At 43.8% G+C, this 26,880-nt stretch overlaps 1 protein-coding gene across 7 annotated transcripts in view; it reads right to left on the bottom strand.

The window, feature by feature from the left end:
- Nucleotides 1-26,880, bottom strand: part of GALK2 (galactokinase 2) — an 87,284-nt gene that overhangs the window by 40,432 nt on the left and 19,972 nt on the right. For 4 of the 7 annotated variants that reach the window (XM_043494614.1, XM_038419605.2, XM_043494619.1 and 1 more), the window contains 2 exons: nucleotides 25,473-25,619; nucleotides 2,870-2,968 (listed from right to left, as the gene is read on the bottom strand). In XM_043494614.1, coding sequence (XP_043350549.1) covers nucleotides 2,870-2,968; nucleotides 25,473-25,619 — 246 coding nt within the window. The remainder of the gene's footprint in view (nucleotides 1-2,869; nucleotides 2,969-25,472; nucleotides 25,620-26,880) is intronic. The other 3 variants (XM_038419609.2, XM_043494618.1, XM_043494616.1) reach the window with 2 other exon arrangements.

The raw sequence follows: 26,880 nt of genomic DNA, 5'->3' as shown, positions 1-26,880 counted from the left end.
TATTTAGCCCCCATGGTCAAGTTACAAGAAAACCTGAAGCCTCTTCCTGGGAGCTGGAATTTATGGCTTCTCCATTAAATGTCCTTGTGTTTTCAGAGTTTCACAGAACCTATTTGTAGGCAACACTTTTCAAACTAACTTTGTTTTAAGAAGAAGATGCCAAATGGCATTTGGGAAACTGAAATCCAGGTGGGGTGGAAGTGGCAATGCTAGAACAAGGGGGTAGTAATAACTGAACCCTAAACATGAGAGTTGGGCCCAAACAAAGCCTTACGTCTGAACACCCACCCCCCCATTCCAGCATGTTCTAAGTCTTGATCCAGGTCTAGCCCCAATAATTACAGAATATATATTTAATCAGTGGGATACATTTCAATTAAACATCCAGACTGCTGTACCGGAGGGAGACTGCAATGCCAATCAAATGGCTAGGAAAAATTGGGCAGCTAGCTCTTTTTGATACAACACATTCAGGCTCCAATCCTACAGTGTGTTGTGTGGGAGAAAGCTTTTGTACCTGCAGGGCCCCCATCAGAATCGGCAATCTGCCCATGCATTGTAGGATCAGGGCGATATTGTGCAAAATGACTCTCCTAAAAATTAGAGGGCTTCACATGCTTCTCTAGACTGAGCTCGCTGAGCATACCGGGGGCTTCTTGCCTCCCTCCATTACAGCCCACAAGGTCCCCCCCTGTGCCACCCTCTCATCCCCTGCTAGTTCACGGACTTCCTGCAACACTCCACATCCCTCCTACCAGGGGTGCTGTGTGTACCCCAATCCCCTCTGCTCCCATACCAGTCTCCCCCTCATGCCTGGTGTTCTGTGTGCACTCCAAGCCACCCTCCCACTATGCCAGGGGATCTATGTTCCCTTGTGACTGTTTCTGTTTTAGCCTACCAGTGTTTCAAAATCCCTTTCTTACAGGATACAGGTGCTAGTGCTTCCAGACTGGGGGTGGAGAGCACTAATGATGTAAAGACCCCATGACTAGGTATCAGGGAGAGGGTGTCACAGCCCAACTGTCACCAAAAGCAGTAGGGTTCTGCCCACTGATGCCTAGAACAGTCTGTGAAATTTTGGAACTGATTGGCTATGGGTTGAAAAGTTATTGCCTTACAGACAGACAAACAGAGAAATGCCAGCAAGTAGGGTGTAGGGCCTTGCTTCACTCAGCCAATTATTGCCTCACTTTCTCCGGCAAGAGAACTGGAATAAAATATTTCCCTGACTCATAGGCTTGTGGTGAGGTATAACATGGGTGAAGCATTTTGTGCCCTTTGGGTGAACTGGGCTATAAATGCCAGTAACTCAATCCTTCAGACTGTGATGTCATGAAGAAATGAAATGCACACCGAGATCTTACTCTTCACTGGGGTAGGTTGTATATTGCATACCTTGTCAGGGATCCACTTAGAGCAGACTGCAGCTCTATAGAGCAGGGACCTGTTACTGGTTTTGGTGCTCTTCATTTACTGCATAGTTCCATGAACAGCTACAGTGCTAAACAAACAGGTGGCCACATGCCAATCTGCTTCCAAGCCATGTATTTAGAATCCTCATCATTGTCTTAACCCAGTGGGGTTATGGATAGGGTGACCAGACAGCAAATGTGAAAAATCGGGACGGGGCTGGGAGGGTAACAGGAGCCTATATCAGAAAAAGACCCCAAAATTGGGACTGTTCCTATAAAATTGGGACATCTGGTCACCCTAGTTATGGATTATTTTGCAAATATCAAGGGAGAGACTTGCTTCCCTTTAAAAGCCCTCTCACTCTGTGTACATACCCATTACCATGCTCACCACTTTGAGTAAGAAACCCTTACCACTTTTGAGCCATATAAAACATTTCCACTTAGACAAAGCCAAGGTGCCTGTATGTCAAGAAATTCTGTAGCTTCATTCAGCACTGGTGCAGCTGCACAGGTGCTACCAAAAGTAGAAGCTATTGTGTAGATTGGATGGAGGCCCAGAAAAGTGGCAATGTTTGGGCGTTCAGAATGAACTCATCGTGGACTTGAGGATATTCAGTGTATTCAGAGGATGAGCACATTTTCCATATAAGTGGCAAATACGAGAAAACACTATGATATGGAGCTAGGCCCCTATTACACATGCTGTGGAGAGATGAAGTCACAAATAAAATGATGAGCATTTTACAACGGATGGCCAATGTAAAGGTTTCTCATGAATGGCTGCATTCATTTTAATAAACATATTTTGGGGAGTTTAGGTTTGACTGCCCAAAGCCCCACACACCTTTTTAGATAATAGACAGATCCCACTGTAAATAGTATTTTTGCAGCACTTGTGAATAGCTCAGCAGGTTGTGTATAGCAGTGCCCATTCATTGGTTTCTCATGTTTCATTAAGGTGTTGAAGGTATCTTTCTTAAACAGTGGCATTTTATGAAATCAAAGTCTGAAAAAATGTTATAATTCCCCGTTGTAGTTATGAGCGAATCTGGCAGCTTTACTAGAATGGGACTGTCACTAGAAGTTCCAATAAAGAATTCTTGTGATAACGATCATAGGGAATACTAGTCATTTAGACTTCATAATGTAGGAACTACACCACTGAAACTGGAGTATCAGCTGACCAACTTGGAGTCTATTACTCCTTTTTTTCATATCTCTTCCTCTCCCATATAGCCTTTCTACTCTCTTTTCATCTCACTCTTATCTTCTTAGTCCTACAAGCCTCTCGTGTTCTGAATAGTGGTATTTCTTATACAATGAGGCTCATATATACTCACATCTTCATTTGTGCATAATCCGTGACTGTTTTGCCCAGCTATCTGTTTCCTGTATCTTTAATACATACAGTTGTAATGTGTTGTTAGTTTATACTAAAAGAGCTACCTACGTACAGTTCCTTCTTCTGCTAGGAATGATATAGACTGGTCCATGCCTCCTCCCTCCGTGCCAATGTACCGTTCGCTCTTGGTGCAAATTTCTGCAAGCTCCACCTAAGGAAACATTGGAAGTAAAGCTTGAGTCAAGATAAAGGATGCATCATGTACATTGACAGAGGAGGACAGTGAGATACCTCTGAGATCACCCTTCCCCACACATTACTTATCAATAGACTATGCATTGGATGCCATGCAAGTCTGACCCATTCTCACTGTAAGATGGTATCATCATATAGTCTTTCTCCTTTTGCTCTGAACCATGCCACAATCTCTCTGACTCCACTGTAGAGGATGGCACTGGACACTTATCAGTCTCCATTCTAGCACCACTCCTCCTTCCATTTCCTCCCCCCCATCCCATTTCCACACCTCTGTTTGAAATTGTGCTGCAATACTGACAGAATACAAAGTATGCTCCCTAGTAATTTACGTAATCCAGATAATTCACCTTACTATTTGTAATGTCAGTTTCATAACTAGAAGTTACTGATTGAAGCTGAACTCATGAGATTTATGACTTTTGCATTATCAAGAACACTTACAGAGTTTTCTCTAATTAGGGACCTGATTTTCCAGTGCTCCGATAGGCAAACTCCCAATAACATCGATGGGACTTTAGGCATTAGTAAAGAATGCATGATCAGGTCCCCACAATAAATCATCTAGGGTCTGGCTCTGACATTCTTACACTGAGACTGCCTTATCTGGCAAGTAGCATCACTGCCCGTCTCAGAGGCACAGTTCCTTCTGGGCACCGCCCTATGCACAGGGCAGCTGGCAATGCCACAGTCTAGTCCTTCGAAATGTATGATGATCTCACTTTATAAACCAAAAATGAACAAACAGTTAAAGGGCCAAATTCTGCCTTTTGATGTGTGTGTGGCTCCCACTGAAGTCAATGGGAGCACTGTGTGCATCCAATCCCAGATATCGGCCCAGTGGGTTTTGGTCAGCTGTGGGTAGTAGTTCCATGACTGTTCAGGAGCCTGTTAATGTCCTCAGCTGTTACGTTCTCTAAGTAAGTAAGTAAATAAATATGGGACTCAGGCCTTCCCAGTGCCAGTCTGGCAGTAGCTCCTCTCCATTCCCTAGGAAACGTGCTGTCAAGTCTACGTTCCACTCTCTGACATAAAGAAAAGGAGAACTTGTGGCACCTTAGAGTCTAACAAATTTATTTGAGCATAAGCTTTCGTGAGCTACAGCGCACTTCATCGGATGCATTCGGTGGAAAATATAGTGGGGAGATTTTATATACACAGAGAACATGAAACAATGGGTGTTACCATACACACTGTAATAAAAGTGATCAAGTAAGGTGAGCTATTACCAGCAGGAGAGCGGGGGCAGGGGGAGGAGGAACCTTTTGTAGTGTTAATCAAGGTGGGCCATTTCCAGCAGTTGACAAGAACGTGTGAGGAAGAGTGGGGGGGGGGAATAAACATGGGGAAATAGTTTTACTTTGTGTAATGACACATCCACTCCCAGTCTTTATTCAAGCCTAAGTTAATTGTATCCAGTTTGCAAATTAATTCCAATTCAGCAGTCCCTCGCTGGAGTCTGTTTTTGAAGTTTTTTTGGTTGAAGAACTGCCACTTTTAGGTCTGTCGGAGAACACTTCAATCTCTTTGGTCACTCGATTACAGACCTAAAAGTGGCAATTCTTCAACAAAAAAACTTCAAAAACAGACTCGAACGAGGGACTGCTGATTTGGAATTAATTTGCAAACTGGATACAATTAACGTAGGCTTGAATAAAGACTGGGAGTGGATGTGTCATTACACAAAGTAAAACTATTTCCCCATGTTTATTCCCCCCCCCCCACTCTTCCTCACACGTTCTTGTCAACTGCTGGAAATGGCCCACCTTGATTATCACTACAAAAGGTTTCTCCTCCCCCCGCTCTCCTGCTGGTAATAGCTCACCTTACTTCATCACTCTTGTTACAGTGTGAATGGTAACACCCATTGTTTCATGTTCTCTGTGTATATAAAATCTCCCCACTGTATTTTCCACTGCATGCATCTGATGAATTGGTCTGTAACCCACAAAAGCTTATCCTCTAATAAATTTATGAGTCTCTAAGGTGCCACAAGTACTCCTGTTCTTTTTGCGGATACAGACTAACACGGCTGCTACTCTGAAACTCTCTGACATGACACCCCAATCTAGAATTTTTGTAACCTGTAAACACCGGAGTGTTTGTGTGAGGCTTCATCAATGTCTTAGCATGTTTTGACACCTGCAGGTGAAATGGTGCTTTAGAAGGGGAGAGTTTTCATGTTATCACTGCTGTAAAAGACACTTCACAGCAAAGACATTAAAGCCAGCCCTGAGGCGCCTTGGGGAATGCTCTAAGAACATTTTATAACAAGGGGTAGAGGCAGTGGTGAGCTGGAGCCGGTTCGCACCGGTTCACTAGAACCGGTTGTTAAATTTAGAAGCCCTTTTAGAACCGGTTGTTCCGCGAGGGACAACTGGTTCTAAAAGGGCTTGTAAATTTAACTGACCAAAAGTGGCACCTTAGGCACCGACTCCACGGGTGCTCCAGCCCTGGAGCATCCAAGGGGAAAATTTGGTGGGTGCAGAGCACCCAACGGCAGTTCCCCACCCCACGCCTGGCCCCAGCTCACCTCCGCTTCCTCCTCTGAACGCACGGCCCCGCTCTGCTTCACCCACCCACCCCCCCCCACGCTTCCTGCGAATCAGCTGTTCGCGCAGGAAGCTGGGGCAGGCTGAGAAGCAAGCGGCAGCTTCCCGCTCAGGCCCAGGGAGGCGGAGGTGAGCTGGGGGGCGGGAGTGAGGGGGGCCGCCTGCGCCACAGCAGGTAAGCGGGGAGGGGGGCGCAGGGGAACCAATCCCCGCCCCAGCTCACCTCCGCCACCCTCGGCCTGAATGGGAAGCCGCAGCCTGCTTCTCAGCCCTCCCCGGCTTCCCGCCAAACAGCTGATTCGCGGGGAGGCACGGAGAAGCAGAGCGGGGCGGTGCGTTCAGGGGAGGAGGCGGCGTGGAGGTGAGGTGAGCTGGGGCCGGGCGCGGAGTGGGGAGCTGCCAGTGGGTGCTTCAGCCCCCACCAATTTTCCCCGTGGGTGCTTCAACCCCAGAGCACCCAGGGAGTTGGCGCCTAAGGTGCCACTTTTGATGTGACCAGTGGGGGGGGGGGCGGCCGCTCCCCCCCCCCAGGAGCCAGAAGGACCTGCCGGATGCTTCCTGGCAGCTGCTCCAGATAAGCACCGCCGGGACTCCCCACCTCGCCCCCCCAGCAGGTGCCTTTGGCTCTTAGGGGTGGGGTGGGCACCCACGAGATCCTCCTGCCCAGTTCTGGGGGCAGTCAGGGGACAGGGGAGGGGGGTGGATGGGGCAGGAGTCCCGGAGGGGCGGGGGTGTGAAGGAACGTGGGGGGGTTGGATGGGGCAGGAGTCCCGGAGGTGTGAAGGAACGTGGGGGGGTTGGATGGGGCAGGAGTCCTGGGGGGGCGGGGGTGGGCAACAACCCCCTCGTGGGGTAAGGAGGGAACCCGTCGTTAAGATTTTGGCAGCTCATCCCTGGGTAAAGGGGAAAGCTTGCTGGGCCTTGCACATCACATGCCCATAGCAGCTCATTCCATCAAGCACAGGGTAGTCAGCATCATACGTACAACAGGGAAGAAAGGAAAAGAAAAAAGATTGTAGCAAAGAAGCAGCATGATCTTCAAACCAGGAGCAAAGTCAGATTCAGATCCCCCAGCAGGGACCTGAAAGAAGATAACCACCAGAGTAGGGACATTAACCAGCTGTACCACACAACTGTAAAAGGTAGCAGATAAAGGCAGTAAATCACCATACGTTGAGGGAGGTATGTGTGCCTGCCTGCCTGCCTGCTCATTCACTCAATTTACATAAAGCCACTGGAAACAGACAAAGCTGTAAAGTGTGTGCTCAGAGCTATGCAATCACACTGAGTGGCTTGCAAAAGCACTAAAGGTTGATTTACTTGGCCCACAGTGCTACTTATGTAAAATGCACAATAAACTTCAGGTTGATAAGGAGTTCTCAAAAAAACATTACCAAACTACTCTAAAACTGAGCAGACAGGAGCCCTTTGAGGCAAACATCAAGGAGAATTCAGATTGTCCTCAGAGCACCATAGTGGTGCCACAGTGTAAACAGGTTTCAGAGTAGCAGCCGTGTTAGTCTGTATTCTCAAAAAGAAAAGGAGGACTTGTGGCACCTTAGAGACTAACAAATTTATTAGAGCATAAGCTTTCGTGAGCTACAGCTCACTTCATCGGATGCATTTGGTGGAAAAAACAGAGGAGAGATTTATATATACACACACACACAGAGAACATGAAACAATGGGTTTATCATACACACTGTAAGGAGAGTGATCACTTAAGATAAGCCATCACCCACAGCAGGGGGGGGAAAAGGAGGAAAACCTTCCATGGTGACAAGCAGGTAGGCTAATTCCAGCAGTTAACAAGAATATCAGAGGAACAGTGGGGGGTGGGGTGGGAGGGAGAAATACCATGGGGAAATAGTTTTACTTTGTGTAATGACTCATCCATTCCCAGTCTCTATTCAAGCCTAAGTTAATTGTATCCAGTTTGCAAATTAATTCCAATTCAGCAGTCTCTCGTTGGAGTCTGTTTTTGAAGCTTTTTTGTTGAAGTATAGCCACTCTTAGGTCTGTGATCGAGTGACCAGAGAGATTGAAGTGTTCTCCAACTGGTTTTTGAATGTTATAATTCTTGACGTCTGATTTGTGTCCATTCATTCTTTTACGTAGAGACTGTCCAGTTTGGCCAATGTACATGGCAGAGGGGCATTGCTGGCACATGATGGCATATATCACATTGGTAGATGCGCAGGTGAACGAGCCTCTGATAGTGTGGCTGATGTGATTAGGCCCTATGATGGTATCCCCTGAATAGATATGTGGACAGAGTTGGCAACGGGCTTTGTTGCAAGGATAGGTTCCTGGGTTAGTGGTTCTGTTGTGTGGTGTGTGGTTGCTGGTGAGTATTTGCTTCAGATTGGGGGGCTGTCTGTAAGCAAGGACTGGTCTGTCTCCCAAGATCTGAGAGAGCGATGGCTCGTCCTTCAGGATAGGTTGTAGATCCTTGATGATGCGTTGGAGGGGTTTTAGTTGGGGGCTGAAGGTGATGGCTAGTGGCGTTCTGTTGTTTTCTTTGTTGGGCCTGTCCTGTAGTAGGTGACTTCTGGGTACTCTTCTGGCTCTGTCAATCTGTTTCTTCACTTCAGCAGGTGGGTACTGTAGTTGTAGGAATGCATGATAGAGATCTTGTAGGTGTTTGTCTCTGTCTGAGGGGTTGGAGCAAATGCGGTTATATCGTAGCGCTTGGCTGTAGACAATGGATCGAGTGGTATGATCTGGATGAAAGCTAGAGGCATGTAGGTAGGAATAGCGGTCAGTAGGTTTCCGATATAGGGTGGTGTTTATGTGACCATCGCTTATTAGCACCGTAGTGTCCAGGAAGTGGATCTCTTGTGTGGACTGGTCCAGGCTGAGGTTGATGGTGGGATGGAAATTGTTGAAATCATGGTGGAATTCCTCAAGAGCTTCTTTTCCATGGGTCCAGATGATGAAGATGTCATCAATGTAGCGCAAGTAGAGTAGGGGCATTAGGGAACGAGAGCTGAGGAAGCGTTGTTCTAAGTCAGCCATAAAAATGTTGGCATACTGTGGGGCCATGCGGGTACCCATCGCAGTGCCGCTGATTTGAAGGTATACATTGTCACCAAATGTGAAATAGTTATGGGTCAGGACAAAGTCACAAAGCTCTGCCACCAGGTTAGCCGTGACAGTATCGGGGATACTGTTCCTGACGGCTTGTAGTCCATCTTTGTGTGGAATGTTGGTGTAGAGGGCTTCTACATCCATAGTGGCTAGGATGGTGTTTTTAGGAAGATCACCAATGGACTGTAGTTTCCTCAGGAAATCGGTGGTGTCTCGAAGATAGCTGGGAGTGCTGGTAACGAAGGGCCTGAGGAGGGAGTCTACATAGCAGACAATCCTGCTGTCAGGGTGCCAATGCCTGAGATGATGGGGCGTCCAGGATTTCCAGGTTTATGGATCTTGGGTAGCAGATAGAATACCCCAGGTCCTGGCTCCAGGGGTGTGTCTGTGCGGATTTGTTCTTGTGCTTTTTCAGGGAGTTTCTTGAGCAAATGCTGTAGTTTCTTTTGGTAACTCTCAGTGGGATCAGAGGGTAATGGCTTGTAGAAAGTGGTGTTGGAGAGCTGCCTAGTAGCCTCTTGTTCATACTCTGACCTATTCATGATGACGACAGCACCTCCTTTGTCAGCCTTTTTGATTATGATGTCAGAGTTGTTTCTGAGGCTGTGGATGGCACTGTGTTCTGCATGGCTGAGGTTATGGGGTAAGCGATGCTGCTTTTCCACAATTTCAGCTCGTGCACGTCGGCGGAAGCAGTCTATGTAGAAATCCAGTAAACAGACTCACTTACACCAACCTAAAGACAAAGGGGTCTGCTCTCCTATGGATGCCCAGGATCTTACAGGGGTAGTTGATCACTAATGGGAATCAGGCAGCTAAATCCCCTGCGCAGCAGATGGCAAACGGCCAGGCCACAAGCAAAATTTTAATGGTTGTCCCTTCATATATTTGAAAGATGAACAACATAGAGGAATTGTACTTCCTTTGCTTCTTGGTGAAGTATTAAAAAAAGGCCACACAACCCGAAGTGTCCCTCGCTGCTTCGGGGTTTGGGTTTTTTGTTGTGTGTTTTTGTTTTTTTTTTTTAAACTCTAAATGTATCAGGAATGTCAAGCCTTAACCAAAGTCCCTGTTCTCCCACTCCCCACGAAAAATTAGAAATTTGTGAATGAAACCTTACCCTGTAACAGTCCACCCAACATTAATGATGCCCCTTTTTTCTCTTAAAATAACCAATGAAGTATTTGCACAGTAAAAAAGACACACACAGACCCCCAGCGTACACACGCACGCGCACACACACTGCAGCTTGTAGGCGCTTGCTCTTCTCTGCAGCTGGAACGGTGTATATTCTCAAACATCCATGTCTTCCCCATCACACAGCTATCCTGCTTCCTCCCTCCTCCTCTTCCAAGGCAGCGATACCTCCTCACTTGTTTTTACAGCTACTTGTAAGGAATACTGGACTGGGGTCCAAGCAATGCACCAGCTGGGCAGCAGTGGAAATCTCCCCACAGTTTAGATGCACACAACCGTCCCATTTGAAAATCTGATGTCTGTGTAAGATTAGCTTGTGCCCTGAAATGTCCAGGTACAGATTCGCGCACACGTTTCTAATAATGTAGCCTAAAATACAGCTCTTGAGGTACTTGTGCTGTATATTTTGCTCTCAGGCATGGCAGGCAGAGAAATGACTGTTTCATTTGCAGTTTTTGGGAGGAAACATAGCAAAACTCAGACTAGGCAATTCTCCCTTTGCTTTGTCTGGATACAAGTCATATCGCCTTCTGCACAGATCCTCTACCAGTCAACTTTCTGAGCCTTGTTTACACTTTTAAAAAACAAGGGGGGTGGGGGCCTTGCAGCTGTGGAATGTTAACAATTAGCACACTGCCACCCCAGTCCCTTCATATGTTCCAGTGATTCATGTCTTGCTAAGCATTGGTTCTTGCTTTGCACCAGCCTGCCAATTGTCCAGCTGCATGTGCTGGGCATACAGCACTGCTGGAGCCTTGAGCAACTTTTTTTTTTCTTTTTTAAACTCAGCCAGGAATGGCAGGACCACCAAGTAGGACCTGGCAGGGGTTGAAGAACCCTCTCCAAAAGACAGCCCAGGGCATCCCTGAAAGACTTGGTTTCTAATTTAAACAGGCTCATGCTTACCCAGACTGGCCTTCTACTTGTAGTAGCAGAGGGATGGGACTAGAGCGGGTGAAGTAGTCATTTGTGCAAGAAAGCAGTTTTTACTCATTACGGAAGCAACCAGCCAAACATTTGCTTTTCAGTAAAACAAAATTCAGGGAAGTGTGACTGTAATCCTGGAAGCTGAAGCAGAGATATGGAGACGCAGAGAGCCATGGCGTGTAGAGACTTTATATTTAGAAAAGAGGGATGGTCTTGTGACTCAAACAGTGAGCTTAGAGCCTAGGTCTCCAGCTCTATATTTGACTTCTTCTGTGATCCAGAGCGAGAACCCGACCTCATGTGTCAATGCATTATTGTTTGCAAAGTGCTTTGAGATCCTCAGATGGGAAATGCTATAGAAATGCAAACTATTATTATTAAAAACAGGCAAGCTGGGGAAAATAAGGATCTCAGAGATAAGAGGGCTTCTAAAAACAAGAGTTCTGCAGGGGGGAAAAAAGCCAGATGTGTGACACACAGAAAATCTCCTTGCGCATGCATGAGGTCACAGTGCCATTTAGGTTTAACCAGCCACTCTTAGCATCCTAGGTAGAAGCTGAGGGCCTAGGCAGCCACCTAGTTTGCCTATAGCTTGAGCAGTCGCTGGCCCTTCCATTTCTCTCCCATGGGTTCATCACTTCTCAGCCAAATCACAATACGTGAATGGTTCCCACACATTCAAGACCCACAACTGTTAGCACAGTTCCCATCCCCCAAATTAAGTATCTGATAAATGAAGATGTAGTATACGATAAAACGCCAAAGAACTTTACAAACATTAACTAATCAATTCTCACAATACCCCTGTAAGGCAGGAATTATTCCCAATTTACAGACAGGTAAACTGAGGCAAAGATGTTTGTGACTTGTCACATAAATCAGTCTCAGAAGTGGAATTAGAATTTTAATGTTTGTGATTCCCTCCCACCACTGTGCTCCTTCTCAGCAATGCTGTCTCAATTAACTGTTTCTGGGGCAGGTTTAAAGCTTTTCAGAGGTGATAGTAATATACGTAACATAAAAAGACATAGAAAAATACTAACATCAATGTACAAAGGGGCCAGGAAAACTGCTTTAAAATCCCAGAAGCAAAAGTGGCTTCATGTAATGTGAATTTGAACTTTCCATGCCTAATTCTTTTGAAATCCACACATTCTAAAAACCCTCTGATTTCTCCAGTACTGGCCACAAAAAAGAGAAGAATTCCAGCCACCCTACCCCACTCAGATGTGGTTGAGTGTGGTAATGTAGTTAGAATGTGAAATAATATTGCTAACACAACACACAAGTCCTAAGAGGGGGACACAACCACATTTGCATGCTATCTGGTGTAGTAAATAAGCAAAGTGGGCCATTTAATAGAACAGTAAAAATGACCAAACAACTTCAAAAAATAGTTTTCTAGATCTGAGCCTTCCAAAAAACCAGGAGAAAAATGTTCCTGAGCCCTGTGAGTAGCTAAGTGGTTATTGGTTAGTGAAGACCTGGGTCAGAATTCATTTTTCCTAGACGACCCTAGAAGTAATTTCACTGCATCTTCTATCATTTTTATTTCACATGATCTCAAATGACCTACATCAGTTATGTGATAATCTGCATAGTTCATGATAACTCCCCCACAAGCACAGCTCAAAACAATCAAGTGACCTAATGCATTCCAGAATGCACTGGGCAGAATATACAGCATAGTGCAATGCTGTGCTATATATTGGCTGTTTAATTATCAAATGGCTATTACTGTAATCATTTAGGGCCAAATCCTGCAGTCCTTACTCCAGGTGACAGCTGGGGAGTCAGAAGCCCTGGCTGGACCATGGAAGGGGAATATAAGAGCAACTGCCCTGAACTGTAATATTGTGAGCAATGGATCTACCACCATTCAGCTCCACTGGCCAAAACTTCTATGCATGTACTATAGCCCTCCAGTACTACAGCGGTAGTAGTGACTGAAGTAATGCCCCATATCATGAGAGAGGAAAGACATATTTGGAGGACTGGAGCTTAAGTTTGTTTTTTATTTTATTTGTGGTTATCCCTTACGTCTTTAGGTCCTTCATGTCATCTGATCCTGACCCCAGAGCAGGCCTAGATGAGCTCCTTGGATTCCTTTCTTCCTCTTATTCCTCCCCACATCTCCTCGCCTACCTGCCACCTCCATGAATTGCTGGCATCTCTCCTCCTGCTGTCCCCAGAGACTGAGCATGTCATTCTCAGGAAACGACTAAACTCCACCATCAATCTGGTAAGCAGGTGCCTCAAATATCATAGCTTTCCAACTCCTGCCTCAAAGACAAACGCAATCAGGGTGTTAGTATCTCTTGGCAAGTTCACATGCCAGATTGGCAGTGTTTGACTTGGGGGATGTTTAGCATCAAGGAGTTATACAAGATACTATGTTTAGCATTTTGTTTATGCAATAAAAAGAAAATATAACTACATTTAGTCAGAATGTGCCTAATTAAAACAGAGCAAAACAACATTATCAAGAACAGAATCACAGCACACAAAATTCATTCTGTTACTTAATGTTGCTCAGGAGAAGTCCTATCATTTAGAAACATGCAAGAAGTAAAACTTTTTAAGCAAACTGCTGTTTTTCAAGCACTTTAAAACGAAAAGTCTATTTTTTCAGATACCAGTAGTTGGCGAATTTGGAAAAAGCTAAAGCGGGGCATGCACATCTACCCACCTCTTAGATTTTTCTGTTTCTTCCCCCCTCCTCATCCTAAATTCTGATCAGTATTTATCCATCACCAGGAGACAATGCTTACTCATTTGTAGGCCGGATAACTTGTTCACATGTGCAGACCAGGACCCAGCCTTTGATCTGAAGGAGAGTTTCAAAAAATACCTCTGTTTTTTGTTTGAAACAGTTTAAAGTTCTTCCTGATAAGGAGTAAGTCCAATCTTGGGTTACAAAGAAAGAAATTTCTACCACTTAAAAACTGTTTCATCTTTAAGCCACAGTATTTCCTATCCAATATAGACAGCACGAAGAAGTCGACCCTAAGAAATCAGATCAATGGAGACACAGTTTAACAAAGTTGTGGGGGGGAGGGGAGGTTCACTGCAAGTATTTGCTGCTGTTTTTAGGTAGAAAGATTTTTTTTTTAAATTCCTCACAAGGGTTGGTCAATTTTCCATCTAAACTGTTTGTTTTTATGGAAAACTTGGATTTTGACTAAATGAAATGTTTTCACTAAAAGTGTCTGCTTTCCGAAGAAAGTCTCAAATTTTTGTTGAAAAACTAAACAAGTTTTTGGTTTTCAGCTAAAAATCTTTGGTTTTCATTTTTTTTTCAGTGAAAAGTTGAAATTTTCCACAGAGGTGGGAGGGGGAGAACTTTTCTCACAAGCTCCAATCATAGAATCATAGGTTAGAGTTGGAAGAGACCATCCTCAGGAGATCATCTAGTCCAACCCCCTGCTCAACGCAGGACCAACCCCAACTAAATCATCCCAGCCAGGACTTTGTCAAGACGGGCTTTAAAAACCCCATGTAGGATGGAAATCTAAGGATGGAAATTCCATCACATCCCTAGGTAACCCATTCCCAATGATGGATTTAGAGTTAGTGCGGCCCTGTGCACAGCTTCATTTTGGGGGGCCCCAAGAAAAAACACACACTCTCTTATCTTCCCCCCCACACACCCTGTTTTTAATTCTTTTTTTTTCTTCATCCTCCTCCTATAAGTAATAGGAAGTAAATTAAAATAAAGTGAGGTGCCTTGATTGGGGCAGGGGGTTGGGGTGCAGGAGGGAGTGTGGGGATCAGGCTCTGGGAGGAAGTTTGGATGTAGTGTGTGGGCTCTGGGCTGGGACAGGGTTGAGGTGCAGGAGGAGTCGGGGGCAGTGTTTACCATGGGCAGCGCAGCTCCCAAAGCGACAGGCACACCCCTCTGGCAGCGGCTCCTAGGTGGGGGAGGCCAGGGGAGTCTCTGAGCGCTGCTGTCCGCAGGCACTGCCACCACAGCTCCCATTGGCCACAGTTCCTGGCCAATGGGAGTTGTGGAGTTGGCGCCAGGGCAGGGGCAACGCGCAGAGACACACTCACTCCCAGGGGCTGCAGGGACATGCTAGCCACTTCTGGGAGTGGCACGGCACGGAGTGAGGGAGACAGCATGGGAAGGGAGCCGCCTTAGCCCTGCTGCTGGCACATCTCTGCATGCCCCTTTGGAGGAGTGGGACAGATGCCTCCCCCCCAACAGGGGTACGCAGAGATGTGCCAGCAGCCAGCCACTTCTGGGAACGGCATGGGGCCACCAACTATGGAATGCAGGCAGCCTGCCTGTCTAAACCATGCTGTGCTACCGGCTGGGACTCTGGGGAAGGTTGTCAGATGAGATTTGTCCTGCATTTTGGGGACCTCCCTGTCACTGGGGGCCCCGTGCCACCGCACTATTTGTTTCATGGTAAATCTGCCTGTGCCCATTCCAGTGCTTCACTACCCTTCTAGTGAAATAGTTTTTCCTAATATCCAACCTAGGCCTCTCCCACTGCAACTTGAGACCATTGCCCCTTGTTCTGTCATCTGCCACTACTGAGGACAGCCTAGCTCTGTCCTCTTTAGAACCCCACTGCAGCTGAAGGCTGCTATCAAATCCCCCCTCACTCTTCTCTTCTGCAGACTAAATTAGCCCAGTTCCCTCAGCCTCTCCTTGTAAGTCACGTGCCCCAGCCCCCTAATCATTTTTGTTGCCCTCTGCTGGACTCTCTCCAATTTGTCCACATCCTTTCTGCAGTAGGGGGCCCAAAACTGGACACAGTACTTCAGATGTGGCCTCACCAGTGCTGAATAGAGGGTAATAATCACTTCCCTTAATCTGCTGGCAATGCTCCTAATAATGCAGCCCAATATGACTGTTACGGTCATCTTCCTAGCCTCTCACTCTGACTACATCACCCCTCCTTTTTCACTGCGTCAAACACAGACACAACCCAACTCTCTAAGTTTTGTTTCCTCTTTGTTTTTCATACACTCACCTTTTTAAGGTATGACATTTTGTTATACTGTTTCCCACTAGAGCCTATTTCATTGGGAGTTTACTAATCACTAATTTAATTTCTTTAATCTCCATTGGGTCCATGTGGTGATAATGACAATAGACAATGAATTATAATGGAAACAGAAGATCATCCACTTTATATGACTTTTCCCCACAAATTTATAGATAAGACAACTGCTAAGGAAGTAATGAGAGTGAGACTCCAGATAAGGAAGATTGACCAGTAATAACCTCTGTTTGAGCCGGTGGACTAAGGGCCAGCTACTCTGATTTTCATCCTGGGCATGGGTTGGGACAGGGTATAAATTGGGACAGAAGGTGGCCCTTTGCATCGAAACAGGCTATACTGTCATTTTTAATATATTACATACCAGTGTATGTAATCTCTTTCAATCTCACATAAACCTTTAAAGAATTAAACTCATGTAAGTTTAAACCCTTTAAAAGAGTAGGATAATTAGTGAGTGGGAGACAGGCAAATATTTGTTAGTAAAACAAATTTAGTGTTGCTTGGTTTTGTTTTCGAAAAGCACACACTTTATTACCACAAAACTTGATATATACAAATCTAGAACAACTACAAACAAAATGAATTGACTTTATCTATATAATGATGGTATAAATTTACATTCACTTGAGTTATTTTATGTAAGACGTCTTGGGCAAGGTTAGTACATCAGGTTTTGTGAATAAAAGAATGCAAGAAAAGTGACACTGTAACAATTAAGCTCGAAAACAAAAATTCAGTTTCCTTTCTGCTTGAAAGGTAATTACTTGTGAGGGGAACTCCTATTATCAACATGTAATAGTATGCTACAGCCTTTAAACATTTTCACTGTCAGTGCTCCAAGAGAGCTCTTTTCATCGTATAACTTCTGGGAAATTAAGGTATCTGTGTGTATGCATGATCAAAAAATCATAGAATCAGGAGATGCAAAAATCCTATTAGTCCACCTAGTCTATCCCTCAGACAATGCAGGAATGTTTCCTAATTTACATTTACCAATGTGTTGTCCAGTTTCATTTTATATGTCGCAACCAATGTGGCTTTCAGCACTTGCTTGCACGATAAATTGTGGAAGATTTAGCGCCTGAGGAAAAACATATTGCAGATTTTTCATTTCTTCAATGGGGTTTGGATCAGGTCTTCAGCTCATAGTACTGAAAACTATAAAGCTACAGATACAGATGACTATTTCATATGTATAGCAGCATATAAAAGCAGCATGACATGATCATTATTCTACATCACTAAAGACATAGTTTAAGCCAACACAAATGTTCATAGTCTTTCAATCTCAGACGTTTAGTAGATGATCCAATAGCATCTGGGGAGAAAAGGCCTGATGTTAAAATATATTTTGTGGATAAAATAACCTAATACTTAAAGACTAATGAAGGTTACCATCTGCCTACGGTCTGCATGCTAAATTCCAATTACCTGAATTTCACATATGTTTTGCAAGGTAATGATACTTATTTCCATCAGAAGCAGGAAAATATTTGTCAGATATTATCTGGATGTCATCATAACCACAGTAATTTTAACTTGATGTCATCTGTCCTTTAACATACTTAAATGGTGTATTTCCAGTCTGATTCATGAGAGATTATGGCCTTTTCATTACCACACAAGCTGCTCAAGTGATCTGATTCCACTTGATTTGAATAAACACAGTCAAATCTAACAACTTGTTAATAGCTCTGGAATTTTTTTTTCTATGGTGAGAAGGAGTCCTGGAAGCTCTGACAGTGCTTTATAACAACAACATCTTAAAATATAAAGTCTACATGTGTATTTATAGATAAGCAACTTTGTTTTCCAGTACCAAGCACAATCACCTTAATTTGACAGACACTTTTAAAATAGAAAGGAAATGGAAAAACTCCCTGTAGTAATGTGATTAAAATAATCTAAATTATAACCATTGCACGTATCAGTCTACAACTTCAAGTCACTTTATAGACATTCATCCTCACAAAATCTCCGGTAAGGTAGTTGACTGTTACCCTATTTTACAGGTAGGGAAATTGAGGCTAGATGGGAGGTGGCTACAGGCACAATTCTAAGACCCTTCCTCACTGCACAGCAGTTTCAGAACCAGGGTGGGATCTTCAAAAGACATTCGTGTTGGCCTAACTCTTCTCCCATTGAAGGCTATAGAAGTTCTACCCTTGACTTCAGTGGAAGCAGAAAAGGCTAATGCTGAATGCTTTTGAAAATTCCACAGCTAAATTCTCAGGGTGAAAATCATCCGGGTGCGAATGGTCAGCACGAAGTCCCCAACACACTAAAGCCCAGCTTTAGCGTCGGCACTGGGGACCTACGGTTGTATACGTACTCCGCAGAAACGTTTAAATTTTGTTTACACCGGTTTGTGTAGTAGTCCTGTGGGCAACATACTTATGTTTATTTTTGTGTGGTCTAAAGCCTCCAAAGTTTTTGCACTCAAATTGCTGTTCTATTTCTCTAGATGTGATTGGCTTTGTAAACTTGGGATATCGATTGTTTCCTTGTTTCTCTGTCTAATTTGAACTCCTTGGGCTATTTGGTACCAAAGAGTCAAAGCTATTCTATCGCTTTATGTATCCTGAGGCCTGAACAGCTGGAAATTTTGCACATGCTCAGCCTGTGTGCTTTTCTCTTTTAAAAAAACAAAAACAAAACAAAACAGACTATTATGTCATTTGCAGTGCACAGTGTAAACTAACCACAAAACTTAATTTGGTTTCTCTATCCTTCATTTCATATTTCTCTTTCCTCTTTATTAAGGGCACTGGCATGAAACAGGACCTTTGCTTTTTAAGGATTCATCAACTCCTGCTGCTTACCACATAAGACTTTCTGTGAAATTACAATTAATCACTGTGAAAATTATCCTAAGGTGTCATACCCAAAATTCTGATTGGTCTGCATATCTGAAAAAAATCCTTAACAAATGCTAGCAGTGCCATCTTAAAAACCCGGTGTTTTCTCTTCTGAAAGAAACTGCAATCCTGGTCCAATGGAATGAGTCCCATTGCTTTCAGCATGTTCTGGATCAGGCCCTGTGTCGTGCAGAGGATTACTCTGTATAACTTAGCTGAGAAAATGACAGAAAACGTTGCTTTTTCTGTCTAAAGTTTCCAGAATTAATTCACAAAGATCCTGATCCTACAGCCCTTACTCAAACAGGGTGAAATTGACCTTGTTCAGAAGACTATCTCAAGGCCTATGAACCACTTAAATCCCAAGTAAACACTAGACTTAAGCTTGTTTAAGCCTTCTGGTGGCTTTCTGTACAGGGGTGTGTTTATCCCACATGTAAGTCCTGCTGAAGTCATATTGACGGATCAAAATGGATTCAGACGAGCGGATGGTACTTTTTCTTCTGTGTACAACAGACTATTTTAAGTGTGGTTCTACACTGAAAAGTGACTCTTAAAACAGCATCCTGCAATTCTATTTTTACTGTCTCTCAATGATAGCCATAAACCCGGAACCCACTCTCCTTCACCCCCTCCAGATGGCATTGTTAGGTAGACACTTCTCAGACTAAAGCCACATTTAAAGCCAAGTGTCCTCTGAATTTCCCTTTTTATTAAAACATCATTTACTTATGTGAAACACTGGATCCAAGACTAAAATAATGCACTTAAAATAAATACAAACACAACACTTTGTGCTACCTGTGCTATTCACTTGAGCTGCAAAAATTAAGTTCTAATACGCAAAGCTTATGTCCCTATTTATCTTTTCCCAGTGTGCTGCATTGCAAAAGGGGAGAACGCTGGCCTTCACAAACCGACAAACCTCTTTCCATCATTATTTCTAATGGCCTAGATTTTCAAAAGTGACTAGTGATTTAAAGTGCTTCCATTTTTGGGTGCCTAACTTGATACAGCAAAAAGGGGCGTGGTTTCCAGAAAGTGTGACATTAAACATTGAATTTAAAATATAAAACCACCCATTCTCAATGTTGATCTACAAAAAGCAAAATATTAAGACCTTAGCTGTATATAAAACTAGATTAACATTTTCATTTAAACTGAAATAATGATCCCTAATTCAATATTCTAAGGATTTATTCAATTAGAAGAGTATTGAACTAAAAAGCTAGAAGATATAAACCAATGTAAAAACAACATATCCTTGTGCCAAGATAAACACACTGAGTTAATTCACAAGTCAAAACTGCTACATTATAAATTTTGATTTGAAGATCCCTTTCATAGTTATAGTATACCAACCTCTTGACTAATAACACTCAAAATTAATGCAGTTAGTGATTGATTCAAAGCCCACTGCAATAAATAGAAAAACTCACTGACTTCAACAGGGCTTTGTATCAGTTCCTTAGCCAGCACATGGACCCAAGCTCATATAAGAATTTGGTAGCAGGGCCTTTTTGTGCAACGTCCCTGCCTCAATAACTGAAATAGAAACACAACAAAAACCTGAAGCTAAGCCCTAAGGTCCAGATCCTCAAAAGTATTTAGGCATCTAACTACCACAGCACTCTGGCTCAAAGGCGCAGTCATAAACTCTATGGCCCCCATCCTGCAACAGAGTTGCCAACTTTCTAATCACACAAAACCGAACACCCTTGCCCTGCCCCTTCTCTGAGGCCCTGCCTCCACTTGCTCCATCCCCCCCCCCCCGTTGTTCGCTCTCCCCCACCCTCACTCACTTTCACCTGGCTAGGGCAGGGGGTTGGGTTTTGGGAGGGGGGTGAGGGCACCGTCTGGGGGTGTGGGCTGTGGGGTGGGGCTGGGAATGAGGGGTTTGAGGTGCAGGAGGGGACTCCAGGCTGGGGATTGGGGTGCGGGAAGCGGCCGCCAGGTCCCTGCAGCCCCTAGGCACATGGCCGGCCAGGGAAGCTCCGTGTGCTGCCCTTGCGCCCGCAGGCACCACCCCCACAGCTCCCATTGGTCACAGTTCCCAGCCAATGGGAGCTGCAGAGCCAGCATCTGGGGTGGGGGCAGTGCACGGAGCCTCCCTGGCCGCCCATGCACCCAGGAACCGCAAGGACCTGGTGGCTGCTTCCAGGAGCAGCGCGGAGCTAGGGCAGGTATGGAGCCTGTCTTAGCCCCAGGCTCCTACTGTGCTGCCAGCTTTTAACAGTCCAGTCGGCAGTGCCGACAGGAGCCACCAGGGTCCCTTTTCGACCAGGCATTCCAGTCGAAAACCAGACACCTGGCAACCCTACCTGCAATGGGACTCCACATGGGAGCAGGGGCTGCACAAGTGGATCACATCACAGGATCAGGCCCAAAATGATCTGATTTGATTTCCAACTAGTATAAAATCAGCCACGGAGCAACTAATTTCACATTATTAGACAGCGTACTTGCCTAAAATAACAAAGTTTCACTTTCATAAAATGTATGTAAGTATGTTTAACAATATACCAGGAAGTACACCAGAGGTGAAAGTAAGCCGGTACGCCCCAGCACAGTGTACTGGTAAGAGCCGGTATGCCATACCGGGACCAGCTTTCCCAGATGTCAATGTAAAGCCCTGGGGTAGTGGTGGCGGGGCTCTGGCGGGGATTTATAGGGCCCCAGAGCTCCATCCGCCTCTACCGCCCCAGCCCTTTAAATCCCCACCGGAGCCCTGCTGCCGAAGCCCTAGAGTAGCAGCAGCAGGGATCCGGAGGGGATTTAAAGGGCCGGGGCAGTAGCGGCTGCCGGAGACCCAAGCCCTTTAAATCTCCGCCTGAGCCCTGCTGCCGAAGCACTGGAGTAGCAGCAGCGGGCCTCTGCGGGGATATAAAGGGCAGGGGCTCAGGCAGCCGCTATCACAGAGGTAGCGGTGGCAGCCGGGAGCCCCCAGGGCTCCTCAATGATTTAAAGGGCCCGGAGCGCCGCTGCGATAGCAGCAGCTGGAGCCCTGGGCCCTTTAAATTTCTCCTGAGCCTCTGCAGCTGGTAGTGCAGGGGTGATTTAAAGGGCCCCAGGCTCCCAGCCGCCACTACTGCAACTGGAGCCCCGGGCCCTTTAAATCAAGATTTAAAGGCCCCGCCTCTTCTGGTTAAGGTCACGCCTCTTCCGGTTGAGGCCATGCCCCATGGTTAGGACTCCGGCGTACTGGTAAGTCCTCTAACTTACTTTCACCCCTGAAATACACACAGTCCACAGTACAAATGCAAACCCCCTGCAAAGTGTCGTTCTGTTTCTGTATCCCATTTGTTATTCTTCTCTTGCCTCATTCTTTACAAAGTACACTTGTAAGAAATAGGATCTTTGCTTAAATATCTACATCGTACATGGACCAAATTTTTAAAAGTAGTTTTCATAAATTTACACCCAACTATTGCAGCATGAAAACAATTGCACGTCCATCTATCTGATTTGTGTGAACAAGTGCAGGTTTCATTTATTCAGCTTTATAAATCCAATCCTGAAGCCTTTTGAAATTCAAGGCTGATGCATCTTGTTTTATTGGTAATTTCTTTGCGCATAATCAAGGTCAAGTCAGTGGGAATCATTCTATTAACGTCATGGCATTGGACTAGGCCCCCAATTAGTAAATACAAATGTATTACATTAGGCCTGCTCCCACTGAAATCAATGGGAGCTTTGCCAAAGCTGAGTAGATTTGGGCCTCTTATCTATGGCTCCATCAAATGACCGTAATTGCTCTTTCTAAGAAGGTATCTAAATGTCATTCAATCTCAGCCACGCAATGTTTCCCTTGGACGTTCAATATGCTCTATTTGTTTTTGCCTTAGTTTACACAGGAGGTAAATATGTACTTAGCCGTCCTGCTCTAAGCAATGGAAAAAATGTAAAGTTGGCCTAACAAATCTCAGCACAGCAAGCATTCTCATTTGCAGCACACTACCAGGGTCAATTCACTCAAATAAATCTCATTTATTCAAATGTACTACCTAATCTACTGTGCTCACAAATTTTAACAGAAAACATGACGCTAGGACAATTAAAAACCTTATTCTGCTTTCACTGTTGACAAGACTTTTTTCATGCTGAAAAGCTGTGTTTATGAGGCTCCCTTTTCCTAATATTAACATAAAAATTTTAAAATCAAATGATACTACTGAGCATTAGCAGTCTTCATGTTTTGCTAGTGTAAGGTTGGACTGGAATCTTGCTATAGAAGAGAGGAACTCTTTTTAACCATAAAGAAAAGGAGTACTTGTGGCACCTTAGAGACTAACAAATTTGTCTCTAAGGTGCCACAAGTACTCCTTTTCTTTTTGCGAATACAGACTAACACGGCTGCTACTCTGAAACCTGTCTTTTTAACCATTTAATTTTAAATTTTCCATCTTACAAGTTGAATATTAGTGTACTGCAACGGGTTAACATTACACATCTGGCTGAATTGACTTGAACTGCTATTTTGCCTAAACTATTATGTGGATTTTTTGTTTTTTTTTTTTTAATAATTCTAGGCAATCTAAAGCACTGCCCTTTTTCAGACTTTTACACACAATAATTAGTGACAACATTTTTTTTCTGAGCTGACTTGTAGCCTCTACAAAAAAAGCTATTTTTAAAAGCCAGCACTGAAACCCAGATAAAACTGCACAGCACTTTCATTTTGTACTCTTGTTCTTTTCTTTATCTTACAGATGCAAAGCCTCGTGTTAAGGGAGAATATCATAGGATCACTTTAATTTCCAGTTACTTTTACTTTCAGTCCACTATTTAAAACTCTCATTACCAGGAAAGAGAAAACTATAACTCAAAGTATCTTCATAAAAATAGTTTCTGCATCAAGAAAACAGATAACTGTTCCATTCAGCAAAAGGTCAAAATTCCAGAATTTTGGCCACAGAACTCCTACCATTCAGCCAAATCTTATTCTGAAGCCAAAAGTTTCTGTGCACTGTTTTTGCAAAGCATGTGTTTAAGGCTAAGCAACACCATCAAAAGGGACAAAAAAATCAACCCTCTCTTATAACCTTATCATGACAGTCCACGTTGATGACAAGACATAGTAACGTATATAAATTACCTTTGATTGTCATTTCTGTTATATAATATGCCTTGGGGGAGGGGGCGGTACGATAACTTGCACTGATGTATTTTGTATAAGAGTTATTGATTACTTCAAGATCTTAATTATGTTAATAATATCTTCTTTGGGGGATTTTTCCTCCAAAAAATGTAAATACATAAATAAATATAGAAAGTTGTGGTCTGAGAAGTGTCAAGGTTCTGGAAAGCACCTATTTCTGTCCAGCTGAGAAATCCCCTGGCATGGGGAAGCTCACAGCTGGTATTGCTGGCCCCTGCAACACCCACCACTTGGTCCAAGTGCAGGTTGCACGTTAGGCCTGGCAGGGGAGGGGCCACAGCATATTTTATACTGAGCTGATAAATGGTTCCTTGGAGCTCAGACGCTTAGAGTGCTCTACTTTACACTAGGGCTCAGGGTGCCCCTGAACGCCCCGTCTCTCTGCTATGCCAAACGTAAGCTTGGTGCAGCAGAGAATCTGGGCCAAGCTTGGGTATAAAGCTTTCTGTGCTAGGTGCAGAAACTTGCCTTTGGCACCAGACTTCTTGTTTTCTACCATGCTATAAAGTCTGCAGAACCTCTGAAGTTGTGCTAGAGGAGAGCATTGCTGCCACAGACCTCATCAGTGCTATCACCCAACATCATACTCAACACAACCAGACATTTTGCACCTGGCTGACCTTCTTCAGAATAGGTCTGGCATGATTCAGAACTATACTCCAAGACCATGAGTTTATGTGCACATCCAGCCAAAGGTACATTCTGTAACTTATTTTTTCTTAAGAGAACTATACAGTATTACTTAGCATACAGCAAGTCTGTTCTTGGTGTTCAAGTTACCAATTTCTACTAACTAATACATTTCAGGCTTTCTGATTCCTGTCAATTTTCTGGATCATTGCAGATAATCACTTCCTCTGTTATGGAATGTGAATACCCTTATTACAATCACTAGGCAACAGGCACAAGTGTACACTGTATCTATTCTTTTCTCTTCCTGATATTTGAATTTAAGATTCTAGATTCTACCAGACATTTCCACTAGATTGAACTTTATTGCTCCATGTGGTACATTCAAGCGCCATGACTACTGCAGAGGTGTTTTGACACATGAACAAAAGTCTACTACCAGTTTTAGTGGTAACAATTCACTTACACTGGGTTTGTTTTTGAGAAACAATATTTGTTTAAAAATTGAGGCCTAAATTCTGGATTTGGACTGTAAATGGGTTCATTTCAAAACACAGTGGAGAGAGTGGGATGGAAGATTTCTACTCCTATTTTGCCTTGACTATAACCCATTAAGAAGCTTCTCCACAGGCTTTCAACAGATGCTTTGCTACTAGAGCCACAGAAAGTCATTCAGGGAGGGAGTATAAGGGTCAGAGGTTGTGGTCCACATGCTTTAGAACATATATGCTCAATCCTGGCTTGCAGAGATTACATCTGGTCTAGGGATGGCCATGTGTGAGACTTGAGTTGGCCAAAATACAGGCTTACAATAATGCTCTTTCTGCAGCTTTAATGTATGCCTGTTTCCTTGCCAAACTTAAAGCCTGCCAAAATTTGGCCAAACATGTTTCCTCAATTGTGCAATATTTTCAGTTTATATCCAACAGTTCTTTGTAAAAACAATTGCATTGTGTCTTAAAAATTTATGGATGTTAACAATATTTAAAGTTGTATTTTACAGTTAATACTCTTGGGTTTTATAGAAAATTACCTTTGAAAGGGTCTTTCCATTAGCTGTAAGCGTCACAAGTCCAGCACAGCATACCAAGGCACTGGAACTAGACAGACCAGAACTTGGTGGGATGGTTCCATCTAACAGACAATTCATTCCAGTTGAGCTATTAAGACCAAAATGTTCCTAACAATGAAAAAATAAACAATCTGAGTATCAAGTACAGACTGCCTTAGACTTTCAATTATCCCATGTTTAGGAAGAGATTTCTGTTGCTGAGTTGTTGAACTACTGATGTGCTGTTTGGTGTCACCATAAAGAGTGAGGGGGTTTGTGAAATTTTCATGTCTGGTCCTTAAAAACCAAGATTAAAATTCAGAAGAGAAGTGCATGAATATAAGATTTTAAGACCATTTCAAATTCTGGTTATATCTTGATACCCCTCCTCACTTAAAAATATTATTTTAAACCTGGTATTGTACATGCTCAGTCTAAGGACAGCAGAGAATTTCTGAGGTCTCTCAGACAAGTGGTTGCTGAATTATGGGGCTTAAAAATTTTTTTTTCCTATTCTTGAAACTGCTCTACAGCTCAACTACCATGAATATTTCTGAACTGAAAGAGAAAATAGCCTATTATAGTCTCCACTAAATTAGAAAAGGCACTAGAGCACAGAATTATTGATTTCCATTGCTACTGCTACCTCTAGATACTCTTCTGTTGTGATTCATGCCCTGTGATGTCACATTAGTTCCCAAATTCAGGGTCTCCTAATATAAGATACTGCCAGAGCCAGCATTCTGCATTTGTAACCCAAAATACATTGGTAATTTGTAGAGATCCTTGTAAAACTGAAGTTTGAGACATTTTAGCCATGTGGTAGTTTTACATGCAGTCCGTGAGTAAGAATGCAAACTCCCTGAATCAAACAAACATCAGATATAGAATCGGAGAAATGTAGAGCTGGAAGGGATCTTGGAAAGTTATCAAATCCAGCCCTCTGTGCTGTGGCAGGATCAAGTAAACCTAGACCATCCCTGACAGGTCTTTATCCAACCTGTTTTGAAAAAACTTCAAATGATGGGGATTCCACGACCTCGCTTGAAAGTCTGTTCCAGAGATTAACTAGCCTTCTAAATAGTAAGTTTTTGCCAATATCTAACCCAAATGTCTCCTGTGGCAGATTAAGCCCATTACTTCTTGTCATACCTTCAGTAGATACAGAGAACAATTGATCCCTGTCCTCTTTATACTAGCCCTTAACATCTTTGAAAACCATTATTAGCCCACTCCCTCCCCCTCTCCCTCTCCCTCCACCTTCTTTTCTCAAGACTAAACATTCCTGGTGTTTTTTAACCTTTCCTTATAGGTCAACTTTTCTAAACCTTTGATTACCTTTGTTGCTCTCTTCTGGACTCTCTCCAATTTGCCTACTTCTTTCCTGGAG

Source organism: Dermochelys coriacea, chromosome 10 (genome assembly GCF_009764565.3).
Source record: "Dermochelys coriacea isolate rDerCor1 chromosome 10, rDerCor1.pri.v4, whole genome shotgun sequence".
In the NCBI taxonomy this organism is placed as follows: domain Eukaryota; kingdom Metazoa; phylum Chordata; order Testudines; family Dermochelyidae; genus Dermochelys; species Dermochelys coriacea.
Note: the sequence above shows the minus strand (reverse complement) of the source record. Positions and strands in the feature narration are given on the sequence as shown.